Source organism: Trichosurus vulpecula, unplaced genomic scaffold (genome assembly GCF_011100635.1).
Source record: "Trichosurus vulpecula isolate mTriVul1 unplaced genomic scaffold, mTriVul1.pri scaffold_60_arrow_ctg1, whole genome shotgun sequence".
Taxonomy (NCBI): Eukaryota; Metazoa; Chordata; class Mammalia; order Diprotodontia; family Phalangeridae; genus Trichosurus; species Trichosurus vulpecula.
Window position 1 is genome coordinate 1,796 of NW_023494543.1, and position 16,213 is coordinate 18,008.

The following is a 16,213-nucleotide window of genomic DNA, read 5'->3' on the forward strand; positions in this document are numbered from 1 at the left end:
GTGCCCTGGACAGTAATAGAAAAGCTCCGACAAGGTGGGGGCTTGAGGGAAAGACACCGAGTCCAGTTTGGGCATGTTGAGTTTAAGATGTCTGCTGGAGATGTCCAATAGGCCGCTGGAAATGAGACCAGAGGTTTGGAGAGAGGTTAGGGCTAGACAGGAGACTCACAGCATGGAGACATTGATTGACTCTCTGGGAGCTGAGGAGATCACCAAGCAAAGTGGTGCTAAGAAAGAAGAGAAGAGGGCCCAGGACCCAGCCTTGAGGCCTGGTGTGACCAGGACATCAAAGGAAACAGAGGAAGAGTGGTCAGAGGGGTAGGAGGAGAACAGAGAGACAGGGAGAGGGGTGGAGTGGGGGGAGGGAGAGAGACAGAAGGAGACAGAGAGAAGGAGACAGAGACAGAGGGAGAGGGCGAGGAAAGGAGGGAGAAGAGAAAAAGAGACAGAGACTGAGAGAAGGAGACAGAGACAGACACAGAGACAAGGAGAAACAGAGAGGACAGAGGAGACAGAAAGAGACAGAGCGATAGAGAGGAGACAGAGAGATGGAGACAGAGAGGAGAGAGAGAGACAGAGAGAGACACAGAGAGACAGAGACAGAGAGACAGAGACAGAGAGAGAGAGACAGAGACAGAGAGGCCTAGACAGAGAGGAGAGACAGAGAGGAGAGAGAGATGTTTCCTGGAGGCCAGGCAGAGGAGATCCTGGAGGAGAAGAGGGGGGTCAGTACTTGCAAAGGCTCCAGGGCAGTCAAGGAGAATGAGCCTGGAGAGAAGGGCCCCTGGCTCTGGTGATTCGGGGGTGCCTGGTGCCTCTGAAGAGGACGTGTGGGTGGGATGCTGAGCCAGACCACAGAGAAGTAAGAAGGGGGGAACCTGAGGTGGTCTTTGAAGGTGGGCTAGATTGTGCCCTCCCTGGGGCCCCGTGAGGTCACCTAAGTGGACAGTCGGAATCTGAACTCGGGGCCTCTGGATCCAATCAGGATTTCTCAGGATTTAGAGAAGGCCATTGAGTCTGTCCCCCGCCCCCGCCACCCATTTTTACAGATAATGAAACCAAGGCGCAGAAAGGGAAAGGCCCAAAAGCGCCTGGTAGTAAGTGGCGGAGCTGGGCCGGCCGTCGCTGCCCTTCCCACTGAGCCTCCCTCCCTCCCCTCTGCAGCTGTGGCCTCCACCGGGAGACAAGATCTGCCCAAGGCTGGGCCAGGGGCTGGTCATGTGCTGCAGCCCGCTCCAAGGGCCCGGGCTGTCCCACATCCAGCAGGCTCCCTAGGGCGTGGGGGTGGGAGAGATAGGCAGCCTAAAAGCCGGCTCCCAGCTGTCAAGTGGGAGGGGGAGCACATGGGCGGGAGTTGGGGAGCCAGGCAGCCAGCCAGGGAAGGAGCGAGTGTGGCTGCGCGTGGCCGCGAGCCTGTCAGAGCTGCTGGCGGGCATGGACACCCTAGTTCTCCAGGACCACCTGGCCGAGCAGCTGCTGTCCCCTCGGACCCAGGCCCAGAGGAGGCTGCCCAAACTGAAGGTACTCAGGCCTGGGCCTGGCCCTCGGGGCAGTGAGGCCCACGGGGAGGAGGCTGAGGCAGCAAGGGCAGAGGGCAGAGATGGAGCTGGGCAGCGCTGGGTTTGGGAGATCAGGGTCTGAATCATGGCTCTGTCCTCCCCCATTCCCTGTTTGTCAAGGGAGGGGGTTGGAGTACATGATCTCTGAGGCCCCCCGCCCAAGCCTGTAACAGGACACTGGTCTGGGCAGGGCAGGGCCAGAGGAGTATGTGGGTGTGTGTAGATGGGAGAGCAGCATGTGTATGTGTGCCCACCTTGGCCTCCGTATGTGTGTGGGAAAGGGGCCCCGTCTCTGTCTCCAAGCTTCGTTCATTGTGTGATCGTGGAATGTAAGGCAGCACTGAGTCTAAGCCCTTCAGTTTACAGAGGGGCAAACAGGCCTGGGCAGCAGAGGGGACCTATGAAGGTCTGTGTGTGCCTGGCCCAGTTTGTGAGTGAGTCTCCTTGGAACTGGAAGACAGGAGCCGGTCCCAGGAGGATGGGGAGCCCTGATCTCCTGCCTCTCTGCTAACACAGGGCTGCTGGGGGCACCTCCTGCCTCAGACCTTGGATGACCAGTCCTGCTGCCCCTGGGAGATGAGGCCTGGATCCCGAGGTGGAGGGTGCCGTGTGGGATCTGCAGAGCAAGGGAGGGCGGGCCAGGGCAGCCCTGCTCCTGGAGGGGCACTGACTGGAGAGGTGGATGGGCCTTCCGAGCTCCAGCTCCACCCCAGCTGGGTGCAGACTTAATGGTCTCCTAGGTCCTTCCCGAGTCAATGCTGCAATGATGAGCCCCCACATAGCTGTGCAAAGCAGGCTGCATTTGCAGCCGGGAGCCTGGGTTCAGATCCTAGCTCTGGAACTCACCGGGTGACCCCGAGTACCATTTCACCCTTCTGGGCCTCAATTTCCCTCTCTGTAAAGGGAGGGGGAGAGGATTCCATCTTCCTCTAAGGTCCCTCCAATTCCTTTTGCTTCAATCTCTCGCTCCCAACAGGGGAGGCTCAGTTTCCACAGAGGAAGGAAGGTTAGAGTCAGATAATGAAGGGCATTTGATGCCAGACTGAGAGGTTTGCATTTTAATCCTCGGGGCAGTGGGACCCCTGAGTATTTTTGATCGGGTTGTGGCAGGCTCAAGCCGATGCCCTAGGAAGATTATTTTGGCAGGTATGTGAAGGGTGAATGAGAGGCTGGAGGCAGGGAGCCGGGTGAGGAGGCCAGAGATAGGGTAGGAAGGACACCTATGGCTTCTGAGGCTTGTTCGTTATGTGCACAGCTCTTTGTCTGGCTGAAGAGCCCCGTGAAGGTTGGTTTGGGCTGTTGTATTAATATGAGCCTTATAGCAACCCTGGAGGTCACGTTAGCATCATTTTACAGATGAGGGAACGGAGGCTCAATGAAGGTATGGCCCTCGTCATCATTGTCCAGGAGGTCTCTGTGTGTGTGAGAGTGCGCGCGCGCGCGCGCGTGTGTGTGTGTGTGTGTGTGTGTGTGTGTGTGTGTGTGTGTGTGTGTGTGTGTGTGTGACAGAGACGGGGATGGAGAGACAGAGAGACCCGGTCTGTTTCTGTCTGTACCTCTGCATGTGTGAGCGGCTATCTGCATTTGTGGGCACATGACCCCCTGTTGAAGGTGCCCGTGTTTCTGTCTGTGCCAGTCTCTATGGGAACAAGGCCACCATGTGCAGGCCCCAGCCTTTTGGGCCGGGTGCTTGTGAGGGAATCTGCCCTGGGCTGTCTCTGGTCTCCTCCCAGTGTTGGGGGCTGAGAGAGAAGGGGGTCCGTCCTAGGGGCTCATCCTCTCTTCCCTGCTGGAGTACTGAGGAGAGCCCACCGCCCAGAGCTGGGGCTAGTAATGCAGCAAGGGGGTAGGGAGGCCCCCAGGCCTCAGTTCCAACACCCAGGTGTTCCCCCTACAGCCTGCTGTGTGGGACCTGATTTGGTCCTTGGCACCCATGGGCTTCTGTTGATGGGAGGGAGGGATCGGGACCATTCCCGGCCCCCAAAGGCCCCACCCCACCTAGGAAGGAGGTCAGGTGGGCCCCTCCCCCACCTCCAAACACCAGAGTGTCACAGCAGGCGGGGGCCGGGCTGTGGGGCCCAGCTCAGCTGGCCTCCTTTCTATATATATAACTGTGTCCCGGCTTCTCCCACACGGAGTTGGAGCTGGAGGCTGGGACAGACAGTCTCCTGCCCACCAGTGCCGGGTGGCAGCTGCTCTCAGGAGCTGGGACACTTGGCAGCAAGGGGCTGCGTGCCCAGGATTATCCAGGTTTGGGGGTGGAGGTCTGGGTGCTGCTGCTGCTGCTCCCCCCCACCTTCTAGGAGTGGGCATCCCCCCAGACTCCATGCTCAGCCAAGGTCCAGCCAGTGGGCGCTCAGGACCGGGAGGAGAGCGTGGATTGGGAGAGCCAGGCCCAGGGAATGACGGCCTCTCCCCTTGTCTATGGGACTTTGAAAGCTGATTCTTTGTGTATGTGGCAGGTCACTGGTTTCTCTCCCTCAGCTACAGCTCAGCCTAGAGAATTGGGGACCCAGAATAAAATGACTTCTCCAGGGTCACACAGCCAGAATGAGTCAGAAGCAGGATGTGATCCCAGGGTGTCCTGGCTCTGGGGCAGGTTTGTCTTAAGGTTTAAGAGCTCACACTTGCACAGTGTTCCCAAAAGTCTTCCGCTTTTAAAGCTTAAAGCACACATGAAGACTTTTTGGGACACTCCACATTAGAGACCACTGGGGGCACCACTGGGAGATAGAGAGCACCCTGGGTCTAGAGTCAGGAAGACCTGAGTTCAAGTCCAACCTCAGACACTAGTTGTGTGACCCTGAGCAGGTCACTTAACTGCCATCTGCCTCAGTTTCCCTATCTGTAAAATGGGGATCCTAATAGCCTTTCCCTCCCAGGGTTGTTGTGAGGATCAGAGGTCACATTTACACAGGGCTTTTCATACGTTCTAGATAAACCCCTTTGCAAACTTCCAAGTGACAGGCGCCATTAAGGCTTCCTTTGGCACCGAGACTTTGGGGGCGCCCCGTACAAACACAAGCCATTTGCAGTATTACCTCAGAGCAGCCTGGGAGAGATTCTTAGCCTGATTTTTACAGATGAGGAAACTGAGTCTTGGTGAGGTTCTGTGACTTGCCCAGGGTCATGCAATGGGAAGGTGGCAGTCAGGATGTGAGCCCAGGCCCACCCGACTCTGAGCCTACTGTTCCGGTCATGAAGTCTTGCTGTACACACATGCATGCACGTGTGTGTGCATGTGCAGGCATGACCCCCACACGCTCACACGCCGCCCCTCTCTGCTTTGTCCCCTCCAGGACCATGACAAGCAGTACGTGGGCTTTGCCACGCTTCCCAACCAGGTTCACCGCAAGTCTGTAAAGAAGGGATTCGATTTCACGCTCATGGTTGCCGGTGAGCACTGCCCCTCTCTGCTGGTGCCGGGCACCCCCTGGAACACAGCGCATCCGCTTTAGAACTCTGAAATGCTTCCTGAGTCCTGGCTCCTGGCCAGCCTTGGCCCGCAGGGGCTCTGATTAGTGGGGCTATGGGGTGTGGGGGTGGGCAAGCAGAGAGGACCCAAGCTCCAAGGAGGAAGATACAAGGTATCAGCCAGGGCTGGGCTGGGAGACTCGCTCCGGCTCTGGGAGAGGGCGGTACTTGGCAGGGTCATCTTGGTCCTGTTCCCCAGGGACGCTGTCCCTCCTGGGCACCTCTGCTCGTGACCATGCTTGGGTGGGGATTTGGGGTCTCCTGGGACCGGAGAGATGGAGGGTGGGCTGGTGAGAGTAGCCACAGCCACTGACCTGGGGGTGGGGACTGGGCTGTGGCAGCCTGGGACTGCCTGCCATCCCGTTGGGCATCTGTGGACAGGGGTCCAGGCCTTTAGGCCCCAGCTAAGCCTCAGCACACCACAGCAGCTGCCCTCCCTTTATAACTGGGGTCTCCATGCTGTGCGTTAGGGGAGTCGGGCCTGGGCAAGTCAACCCTGGTGAACAGCCTGTTCCTGACAGACCTCTACAAGGACCGGAAGCTTCTCAATGCCGAGGGTGAGTGGCAGCTTCTAGAGGACCCCCAACCCCCCCAGAGTTACTCCCCCAGCCCCGCCAGAGTCACTTCCCCACCCCGGGCACTGCCCTTTAGAGACTCAGCATCCTGGCTACCAGAGCTAGAAAGACTTTAGCGCATAGAATGCCAGATGTAGATGGGCCTTTAAGGGGGCAGCCTATTTCACAGATGGGAAAACTGAGGGAGAAGAGTGAGCAAGGCTTGTGGCTCAGGGTCAGTGAGTCCAAACCCCCTCCCCCAGACCTGACCCAGAATCCTTTTCACACTGTCCCAGGTGAGAATTAGGCATCAGCCATGGAGGTTGGAAACCTTCAGCTTGAGATCACCCTGTTAGGGAGATTGCTCATGTCCAGCTGAAAATTCCCTTTGCAAAATGCGACCCCAAACTCTGCCCTCAGGGCCAGGCCAGCCCTAAGTGAAATGGGCAGCCAAAGGAGGGAGGGAGTTCCCCGTCACGGGAGATCTGCAAGCTGAGGTTGGAGGCCCGGTGGTGTGGGCTATCAGCCCAGAGAGCCCTTGTTGCAGGATGGGCACCCTGAGCCTTTCCTTGGCCAGCCTAGGCCATCCCACTGTCTTCACCCCACCCCCCGTGGGGCACTGCCTCCGGGTCTTCGCCTTGGCCTGGCACCGCCTCCAGACCCTCACCAGTCCAGCCCAGCCACTCTGTGACCGCGGGCCCTTGGCTTTCTCAGAGAGAATCAATCAGACAGTCGAGATACTGAAGCACACTGTGGACATCGAGGAGAAGGGCGTGAAGCTAAAACTGACCATTGTGGACACACCAGGCTTTGGGGACGCTGTTAACAACACCCAATGGTGAGTGCTGGGCCTTCAGGTGGGCGCGGGGTGTGCCCTAGGGATGATGGAGCAGCCGTGGGCTGGAGGCAGGAAGACCTGAGTTCAAATCCCACCTTGGACATTTGCCAGCTGTGTGACCCTGGGCAAGTCACCTGACCTCTGTCTGCCTCAGTTTCTTCATTTATAAAATGGGTGATAATAGCCCCCGCCTCCCAGGGCTGTTGTCAAGATCCCACGAGATTGTCTTTGTAAAGCACTTTGCTAACCTTGAAGGGAGATGGAAATGCTACTTAGGATTACTGCTGTTAATAGTGAAAATAGTCAGGGTTCATGGGTTCAAATCCTGTCTCTGCACTGTGCTGCCAGTGTGACCGTGGGCAAGTCATGGTGCTTGGATGGGACTCAGCTTCTCCCTCTGTTGAATGAAGAGAGGAGGACTGGATTGTGGGGGGCGTAGCTCTGCTGGAGGTCCCATCCCCAGCCCCGCTAGAGCACTGACGCGTGTTCGAGAGCAGAAGGGGTTGTGGGTTCGAATCCCAGCCGCATGACCTTGGGCAAGTCCCGGCCTCTCTCTGGGTCTCAGTTTCCTCATCTGTAAGGGGAAGGCTTTGGACCCTGAGGTCCCCCCTGGCCCCACATCCGTGACCCTCAGACCTCCAGGGTCCGTCCTAATTCTAAATCCCATAGCTTAGGTCAGACGAGAGACAGAGGCCTCCAGACCTGACTTTCCCAAGGGAGAGATTTCATTTTGGCAGGGTGGGGGTGGGGGACGACACACGGACACAAAACAAATGGATGGGGCGGGGTGTGTGTGTGTGAGGGGGAGGGGGCGGATCTGGCCAGGGTCCAATCCCCCCCATTTCCAGTGGGAAGATCCTGAGTCATGCTCAGGAGAGCATGGTCAAGTGGAGAGAGCCCTGAACTTGGGACAAGAAGACCAAGGGGTGAAATGCAGCTCTGCTATTTATGAATCATGTGGCCTCAGTTTCCCCTCCTGTCAAATGAAAGAATTGGACTCAATGACCCTTAAGGCCCCTTCTAGCTCTGGGAGGGGGGCAGAGGTGGAGGAGGCTTCCCGGAGGTGGGCAGAGCCCCAGGCTTAGGGGATACCTTGGCCCCCCAGCTGGAAGCCCATCACGGACTACGTGGACCAGCAGTTTGAGCAATACTTCCGAGACGAGAGCGGCCTCAACCGCAAGAACATCCAGGACAACCGAGTCCACTGCTGCCTCTACTTCATCTCTCCCTTCGGGCACGGGTGGGTAAGCGTGGCAGGCAGGTGGGCATGGCGGGGGGGGCTCCCTGGGGAGGGGGGGAGTCAGGGCACCCTGGGAGTCAGTGGAGGGGGAAAGGAGAGAGATGGGAAGGATAGGAAAGAGAAAAGGAAGCTGTGGGGTCAGGATGACCCAGGTCAGATCCCTCTTCTCCCGTGCTGGCTGTGTGACTCTGGCTACATCCCTCCCCTCCCCGGCCTCAGTCTCCTCCTTGGACCATGATTCCACAGACCTATCTCCAGCGAGGGAACCGATGGACTCAGAGGGTGTGCTGAAGTTGACTTTTGTCTTTCTTTCTCTTGTCTTTTTGAAACTTAGCTAATGTGAAAATGTGCTTGTGTTACAAACACATATTTGTAATAGGTTTTGTTTCTCTTGCCTTCTGTTTGGGAAGGGGAGGGAGAGAGTTTGGAGCTGAGAAAAAAAGAATTAAAAAGCCTTTGTCCTTAAAAAAAAAGGATGAAAGAAAGGGAGAAGGAAGGAAGGAAAGAAACAAAAAAAGGAAGAAAGAAAGAAGAAAAGAAAGAAAGAAAGAAAGAAAGAAAGAGAAAGAAGGAAAGAAAGGAGAAAGAGAAAGAAAGAAAGAAAGAAAGGAAGGAAGAAAGAAGGAAAGAAAGAAAGGAGAAAGAAAAAGAAGGAAAGAAAGAAATAGAAAGAAGAAAAGAAGGAAAGAAAGGAAAGAAAGGAAGGAAAGAAGAAAGGAAAGAAAGAAAGAAAGAATGAAAGAAAGAAAGAAAAGAAGGAAGGAAGGGAGGGAGGGAGGGAAGGAGAGAGAGAGAGAGAGATGAGCAGGTTCATCTGGATGACATCTAGGGTCCCCCCCAGTTCCAGATCTCTGCTCTCAATCCCTCTGGTTCTAATCCCTATGATGGAGGTGAGGTCCTCTGCCCCCTCTGCTGCCCACACCATGGCCCCATGGCCATCCAGGCCTGTCCAGTCTGTCCTGTAGGACTGCCCTGCTAGCCCCAGCCTACCTCCATGCCCACAGGGTCCAAGGCTGTGGGACAGTGTTGGGGCCGGTGCCCATCTCCCTGGGGGGAAGGTAAAGGAAGGTCATCTTTTGACCGTCCCATGTACTGAGGAGGGAATGATCAGGGGCCTGCCTGGGAGATTCCGTGGCAGGGAGAAATCTCATGTGAAGCCCCTGGTCACTCTGTGGCCCAGCTCCTAATCAAAATTATTGGTGCTCAGAGACCACCCAGTAACAAGCAGCAGACCAAGAATCCCCTCTCTACCACGCCTGACAAGGGCTGACCCACAGCCTCTGATTGAAGGCCTCTGGCAATGATCTCACTGCCTCTCGAGGTGCCCCAGTCCATTTTGAGACAATTCTGATTGTCAGAGAGTTTTTCTAGACTTCAAACTTGTGTGTCTCTTTGCTACTACCAATGAAATGAATGAAAGAACGAATGTATGAATAAATGAATGAATAGGGCACCTTGAGAATCTGGAAAGTGTTGGACAGGAGGGACAGCAGGATGGTAAAGGCAAGAGCCCAGATCCCGTGAGGCTCAGCTGGAGAAGACACAGGGGGCCCTGCCAGGGCTTTGAGGACTTGGGGGGGAGGTGTTGTTGCGTGAACGGCTGAGGGATTAGCTTTATTCTCCTTGGCCCCAGAGGCAGGGCCAGGGCCAGTGTGGGGAAGCTGCGGGGAGGGGGTCTCAGGCCCAGGATCAGGCCGCTTCCCCAGAGGTAGGAGGGGGCCTCCAGAGGCACTGGGCTCTGCCTCCCTGGAGGTCTTCCCGCAGAGGCTAGATGCCCACCTTGTTGGTCAATCTTGTTCTGATACTGCTTGGGCCAGAGGACCACCCGGCTCCCTTCCAGTCCAGATCTTCTTTGCTTCTGTCCCTTCCCCGGGACTCGGTTTCCTGGCCTGTACAGCAAGGTTCCTGCCAGCTCTAATACCTTGCTTCCCATCCCAGGTTGCGGCCAGTGGATGTGGAGTTCATGAAGGCCCTTCATGAAAAAGTGAACATCGTCCCCCTTATTGCCAAAGCCGACTGCCTCGTCCCAGGAGAGATCCGAAAGCTGAAGGAGAGGGTGAGGCCCTCCTGGCACCCCACGCCCCTGGCCCTGAGGGTCCCAGACACTGGGGGCGAGGGCCGGGAAGAGATAGGGCTGAGGGGGGATGGTGGAGGTGGATGAGGATGAGGGGTGGTAGCAGGGCTGGGGGCTCTGAGCTCCGTCTCTGGCCTAGATCCGGGAAGAGATCGACAAGTTTGGGATCAAGGTGTACCAGTTCCCAGAGTGTGACTCAGATGAGGACGAGGAATTCAAACAACAGGACCGAGAATTAAAAGTAAGCAGCCCCTTCCCCAGCATGCTCGATGATGTCCCCCTCACCTTGCGGCCTGGCCTGGTCACCTCACAGCCTGGCCTGGTCACCTCACTGGTCTGGTCACCTTGTGCTCTGACCTGGTCATCTCACTGGTCTGGTCACCTTGCTGGCCTGGCCTGTTTTCCAGGGGGCGATCCATGCAGTCTAAGGCATAGCTGGGCTCTGGCCACCATGTCTGTTTGTCTCCTTAGCTGCTGCTCTGGGCCCTGCAGGGCCGAGGGCTGCTCCCTCCTCCATCTCCAGACCTGCAGGCCCCTTACTCATGAGGTTGGCTGCCTGCCTTTGGAGAGTGCTCCTCTGTCCTTGGAGCTGGGGCCTTTGGGCTCCCCCAAAAGCAGACTGGGCCTCCAATGCCCCTTGCTACTAGGCTGCAGGAGGCAGGGCAGTAGTCCCAGCTGGGGGTAGCAGGCAGACCTCACTCAGAGGGCAGGACGTGCCAGCCTGGCACCGTCATGCCCAGCAGGGCTCTGAGATGAATGAGATCAGCATGGAGGGGCTCTGAAGGATCTGAGCCTGGAAGGATGGAGGGCACTTTGATACACGGGGGGGTTGGGGGTGGGATACCACTTAGGGTGGGGTCCATAGCTCAGCAGAGAGGGCTGTGTTCCAGGGACTCCAGGGGAAAGAACACTGGGTTTGGAGCCAAACAACCTGGGCCCATGTCTAATGTTATCTCCCCTTGTGACCTTGGGCCAGTTACTTAATCTCTGGGCCTCAGTTTCCTCAACTGTCGAATTGGGGGGTGGCCCCGAGGGGCCTCCCAGTTCTCAATGTCTTGCCCAAGTCTTTGGTGAGGGTGGCGCTGAGAGGTGGAGCCGAGCACGGCTTGGGGAACATGGAGGAACATCTGGAGAGGGGCCGGGTGGGCTGGGGGCTGTGCTTCCCCCGGGCCTCCTCTCATCATTCTCTGTCCCCCCAGGAGAGTGCCCCCTTTGCTGTCATAGGCAGCAACACCGTGGTGGAGGCCAAGGGCCAGCGGGTCCGGGGGAGGCTGTATCCTTGGGGCATTGTGGAAGGTGAGTGGGCCCTGAGCTGGGGGCCGGGGCCAAGGATGCTGGGACATCTGCCTTCAGGGCGGCCTGCCTCTATTGATGTGCGATCACTACAATAAATTATAACTCTCCTTTCCTCAGAGGCCCCTCTCAGGAAGCTGATGATCTCTTTATACTAGAGTGTGAATGACTGATAATAGCTGGCTTCCTGTATAACACCCAGCCTAGGGGAAACTCTCATTTTGGAGACTGGGGGTGGGGAAGCAGCCCAGAGAGGCCTTAACCCAAAGGAGCGAGTCTCGAGTTTCAGGTTCAAGGCAGAAGGAGATATTTGGGGTGGGGTGGGGTGGAGTTAGAAGGCCTTTTAATTACCCCTACCCAATACACACGGCACCCCCACTGTGGTGACCCCTAGGAGAGGGACTGTCAAGGGCTGTGTCCTGTTTCAAAGGTCACAATGTCAGAGCTGGAATGGGCCTCAGAACAGGGGATGGCAGAGAGGGGAGGGGCCTTAGAACAGGAATTGTCAGGGCTGGGAGGAGGCTTAGAACAGCAGATGTCAGAACTGGGATGAAGCTTAGAACAGGGGATGTCAGGGCTGGGAGGGGGCTTAGAACAGAGGATGTCAGAACTGGGATGAAGCTTAGAACAGGTGATGTCAGGGCTGGGAGGGGCCTCAGAACAGGGGATGGCAGAGAGGGGAGGGGCCTTAGAACAGGGAATGTCAGGGCTGGGAGGAGGCTTAGAACACAGGATGTCAGAACTGGGATGAAGCTTAGAACAGGGGATGTCAGGGCTGGGAGGGGCCTCAGAACAGGGAATGTCAGGGCTGGGAGGGGCTTTAGAACAGGGAATGTCAGAGCTGGAAGGGGCCTTAGAATAGGGAATGTCAGAGAGGGGAGGGGCCTTAGAACAGGGAATGTCAGAGAGGGGAGGGGCCTTAGAACAGGTGTTGCCAGAGCTGGGAGGAGCCTTAGCACAGAGTTGAGCCCCCTCATTTTTCAGAGGAGGCAGTTGAGGCGCAGAGTGGGCAGGACAGGCCCAAGGTCACACAAGCTGTGGCTGTGCTCAGGACGGGGCAGATTCCCTGGGGAGGGGGGCAGGGTGGTCAGTGGGAGAGAGAAGGCCCCAAAGGCTCAGCCTCCCCTCACTTCCTGGCAGTGGAGAACCAGGCCCACTGCGACTTTGTGAAGCTTCGGAACATGCTGATCCGGACGCACATGCACGACCTGAAGGATGTGACCTGTGACGTGCACTATGAGAATTACCGGGCCCAGTGCATCCAGCAAATGACCAGGTGGGGCCCCGGGGAGCGGCTGCGGCCGGGCTGAGCCTGCCCCTGCTCTCGCCTCAGTTTCCTCTCTGTCCCAGCCCTCCACGTCACCGCCAGACCTGGTCCCTACTGGCCCCCAGCCCCCTGAGGCATCCTGGCTCGGTGGGAACTGGGCAAAGTTGGCCAAGCTGGGGAGCAATGCCGCCATCCCTGGGCGTCAGGGAACAAAGGACCTGGGCCTCCTCAGGTTCTCACGCACCAACCTCAGGCTCCTGTTTGCTCCTGATGGTTCAGTTCCATCCAGCCAACATTTATTAAGCACCTACTGTGTGCTGGGCCCTGAGCTGCTCATTGGGAGAGGAATGGAGTTTAGATGAGACAATTCTGTCCTCCCAGCAAGGGAAGCTGTCCAGAGGCGGAATGGGCAGGTGGGCTGCTGCCTGGGGAAGTAGTGAGGAGACGTCTCCATCATGAAAAGTCTCCAAGCAAAGGCATCCTTCACTCTCCTGGGGGAGGGAGAGGAGATGGAATGTGACGACCAGAGATGGGGAGGCAAGACCAAACCAGTGGGACTTCTTAATTGTGTGTGTGTGTGTGAGAGAGAGAGACAGAGCGACAGAGACAGAGACAGAGAGACAGAGAGAGAGAAACAGAGACACACAGAGAGAAACCTCCTGACCCTTCTCTTCTCCTCCCCAGCAAACTGACCCAGGACAACCGCATCGAGAGCCCCATCCCCATTCTGCCCGTGCCCACCCCAGACACGGAGACAGAGAAGCTGATCAAGATGAAGGATGAGGAGGTGAGGCCCTGGGGAGTCCTCTGAGCCCCACACTGGCCCCCCAGCATCCCCCAGGCCATTGAGGCTCTCCCTGGGACGGTGCGGGCTCCACGGCCCCGTCGTCATCTGCCTCAGCTCCTGCTCTCTCTGGGGTGTTGGAGGGAGACCCGGGGTGGCTCCGGGGGGCTCTGTAGGCCTCACCCCATTTCTCTCTCCCCTCCTCAGCTAAGGCGGATGCAGGAGATGCTCCAGAAGATGAAGCAGCAAATGCAGGACCAGTGATGCCGGGGCCGGCTCAGGGCCTTGCCCCAAGGACCCCCTCCTCTGACTCCCTGAGGTGGGGAGGGGAGGAGGCCAGGTCCTCCTTGCTGTCCGGAGGCTCTCCCACGAGGGAGCCCCCTAGGCAGACCCCTAATTTATTCTCTGCCTGTGCCGGCCGGCCCAAAGGAGGGCCAGACGCTCCCTGTGTGACTCAGGCCTCCTGGGCTAGGCACGGCCCACTCTGAGGCTTGGGTGGCAAGGAACAGAACGGGGCTGGGGCACTAGCCTCCCTCAGCCCGGCCCCTCTCCCATCTAGGGGGCTGAGGCCTCGCCAGCCAGGCCTCGGACCTAGCCCCAGCTCCACGTGCCTCCCCTCCCTCGTAAGGACCAAGGCCCCATCCTGGGCCCCCACTCCCCATCACCCTGGACCGAGGCTCCCTGCAGACTTGGTGGGGGCGGAGAGTGGTCAGCCCCCCCCCACTTCCTTCCTCCCTTTTTTCCTCCTAAGGCCCCCTTCTCCCCCCTGCTGGGAAGGGGGGACTATGGTGCAGGCAGATAAGGGCTATGTGGTTCCCCCTCTCCCCCTTTCCCCCTGACCTAGACAGCCTGGCCTCTTTGGGAAGGGGAAAGGCCAGAGGATGTAGAGGATCATGGGCATTACTGCCAGCAGAGGCGTCAAGGACCTTGTAGCCTATGGCCCTCATTTACAAATCAGGTGTCACCGTCCCGAGTCAGGAAGACCTGAGTTCAAATGCTGCCTCGGGGGACCCTGGATCAGTCCCATCACCTTGTTCTGCCTCAGTTTCTTTAGCTGTAAAATGGCAGTAGCCCCTGCCTCCTAGCGCTGTTGGGAGGATCGTGGGTAATATTTATAAACCGAAAAGCACTAGAGAGAGGCTAGCGATTGTTGTTACACATGGGGAAACTGAGGCCAGGGAGGGAAGGGGACTCAGCCAGGGCCCAGAGGTCATAGGGATTTGAGTCCAGGTCATCCTACCCCACATCCAGAGTCCTCCTCCCATGGACCCTGCCCCTTCCCCTCCTGTCAGTGCCAGGCCCAAAGCCCAGTCCCCAACACACCCACACACACACACACACACACTGACACTCATAGCTTGGCTTCTGCCCATCCCTGGGCTTCCCAGTAGACCCTGAGCCCTGAACTCACCTTGGGGGGCCAGGCAGGGGTCCCCCTGAAGCCCTCCCTTAGGAAGCTGCAGAGCCTGGCAGCTCAGATAGGCCCCTTCCCCCTCTGGGCCTCCCAGGCCCCTCAGGCCCCTGGCCAGCCCCGAGATGGGTCAGACGTAGGGGGAAGGGGGGAGATTCTCCACTAGGCCAGCAACCTGGGGGACAGGTCTTCTTTCCCAACCCCACATCTGACCATGAGTTCTCTGCTGGCTCAGTGGCTTTAACTGGACATGGGGTAGGGGGAAGAGGCCATTCCTAGATGGGCAGATCACAAGAGGAGGGCTGGCAGGCATCCTCGATCCCTGACCCCAGTGCCCCCGATGGCATCTGAGAGCCCTTCCCAGCAACCCCTCTTGTGAGTGAGACCTGCCTGGCTGACACTCCCCTCACCCCTCAATCTGCTTCTGGTCTGGGGCTCTCAGCTCCCTAAGAGGCTCAAACCTTCCTTTGGTTGGGGTGTGGGGGGATGGATGCCTGCCATGCCCAGTACCCCGCCCCCTCCTGGCAGACCCTTTCCCCACCCCCTAATCTGCTTCTGATCTGGGGCTCAAACCTTCTCATGGTGGGGGTATGGAGGGATGGATGTTGATGGGCCCAGGAGCGAGGATGCCTGCCCAGAAGTCACCCCTGGTACCCCGCCCCCTCCTGGCAGACCCCCCCTCCCATCCCCGACTCTCCAACCCCACTGGCTTTATGTGCTCTTGGTCATCACTTGTATCACTGCCCCCCCACCCCCCAAGCCCCTGGTGCTGGCTGCTTTTCCAGACTGTCTAGTTTGGAGCCAGAGCCCTGGATGCCCAGGCTAGCCCCCTCAGAGGGTGTCCCAGCAGGCGAGGCACCCATTCTCCAGGTCTGTGTTTGGGTGGTCAGATCCTGCATGACCCTCAGCCTCGGGGGCAGTCTTTTCTCCCTGCTCAGGCCCCCTGCCCCCCACCCCACCCCTGACTTTGGACTTGTGGCCCGGTTTCTGGTCTTTGTACAATATTTGCCCCTTTGGAAATGGAGCCTTTTCGTTAACTAACGTTCTGGACTTGTCGATGCTTCCCATCCCTGAGGAGGGTTGAGAGAACAAGGCCTGTGATGGAGATGCGGCTTTGTCCTGTGTGTTCCGTTGTGGTGCCTGGACCCTGAGATGGGGAGGGGAAGGGGGCTGGGGCCAGGAAATCTTGCTAACCAGGCCTGCTGACTCAGCATCTTTATCTCATGACGCAGCCTCCCGTGGGATCCCTGCCTCGTGCCTCCTCCTCGTCCCTGGCCCGTTGGGAAGGTGACCCCAAAGCCTCAGAGTTGGAAGGGTCTTCAGAGACCACCCAGGCTAGCATCCTGCAGATGAGGAGCAGAGGCCCCGGGTCCCCCCATCTCCCCTCGGGGCTGGGACCCTCTGGGTCATTCAGTGAATCAACAAGAAGGGCTTTGGAGGGCCAGAGCCCATTAATTAGTGCCGTGGGGCCATCTGGCCTCTGCTCAGAGTCCTCCGACCACAAGGAGTTCACTACCTCTCAGGAATCTGGCCATTTGGGGAGAGCTATTTACTAAGTTTTCTCGGACATTGACCTCAAACTTGCCTTCCTGTTGCCTCCCTCCGCTGCTTCTTTTGCCTTCTGGGGCCAAGCAGAATAAACCCAGTCTGAAGGGCTCCCCTTTCATCCCCAGCCCGGCACCCCCAGTTCCTTCAAATGATGAAAGATCCTTCTGAATT

The 16,213-nt window shown here is 57.9% G+C and overlaps 1 protein-coding gene across 1 annotated transcript; it reads left to right on the forward strand.

The window, feature by feature from the left end:
* Window positions 1–1,378: 1,378 nt before the first annotated feature.
* Window positions 1,379–15,603, forward strand: SEPTIN5 (septin 5). Its single transcript, XM_036740726.1, has 11 exons — window positions 1,379–1,521; window positions 4,859–4,955; window positions 5,504–5,590; window positions 6,302–6,425; window positions 7,531–7,665; window positions 9,604–9,721; window positions 9,879–9,980; window positions 10,939–11,035; window positions 12,173–12,308; window positions 12,984–13,086; window positions 13,291–15,603. The coding sequence occupies exons 1-11, from the start codon at window positions 1,435–1,437 to the stop codon at window positions 13,345–13,347; spliced, it is 1,143 nt and encodes a 380-aa protein (XP_036596621.1). The 5' UTR covers window positions 1,379–1,434; the 3' UTR covers window positions 13,348–15,603.
* Window positions 15,604–16,213: the final 610 nt, after the last annotated feature.

What these genes read in the sequence shown, in the direction of transcription:
- SEPTIN5 (XM_036740726.1), top strand. Translation starts at nt 1,435, where the DNA reads ATGGACACCCTAGTTCTCCAGGACCACCTGGCCGAGCAGCTGCTGTCC. An exon ending in TCCGAAAGCTGAAGGAGAGG is followed by an intron (nt 9,722 to 9,878) that starts GTGAGGCCCTCC and finishes TCTCTGGCCTAG; the next exon opens with ATCCGGGAAGAGATCGACAA. An exon ending in TGCATCCAGCAAATGACCAG is followed by an intron (nt 12,309 to 12,983) that starts GTGGGGCCCCGG and finishes TCTCCTCCCCAG; the next exon opens with CAAACTGACCCAGGACAACC.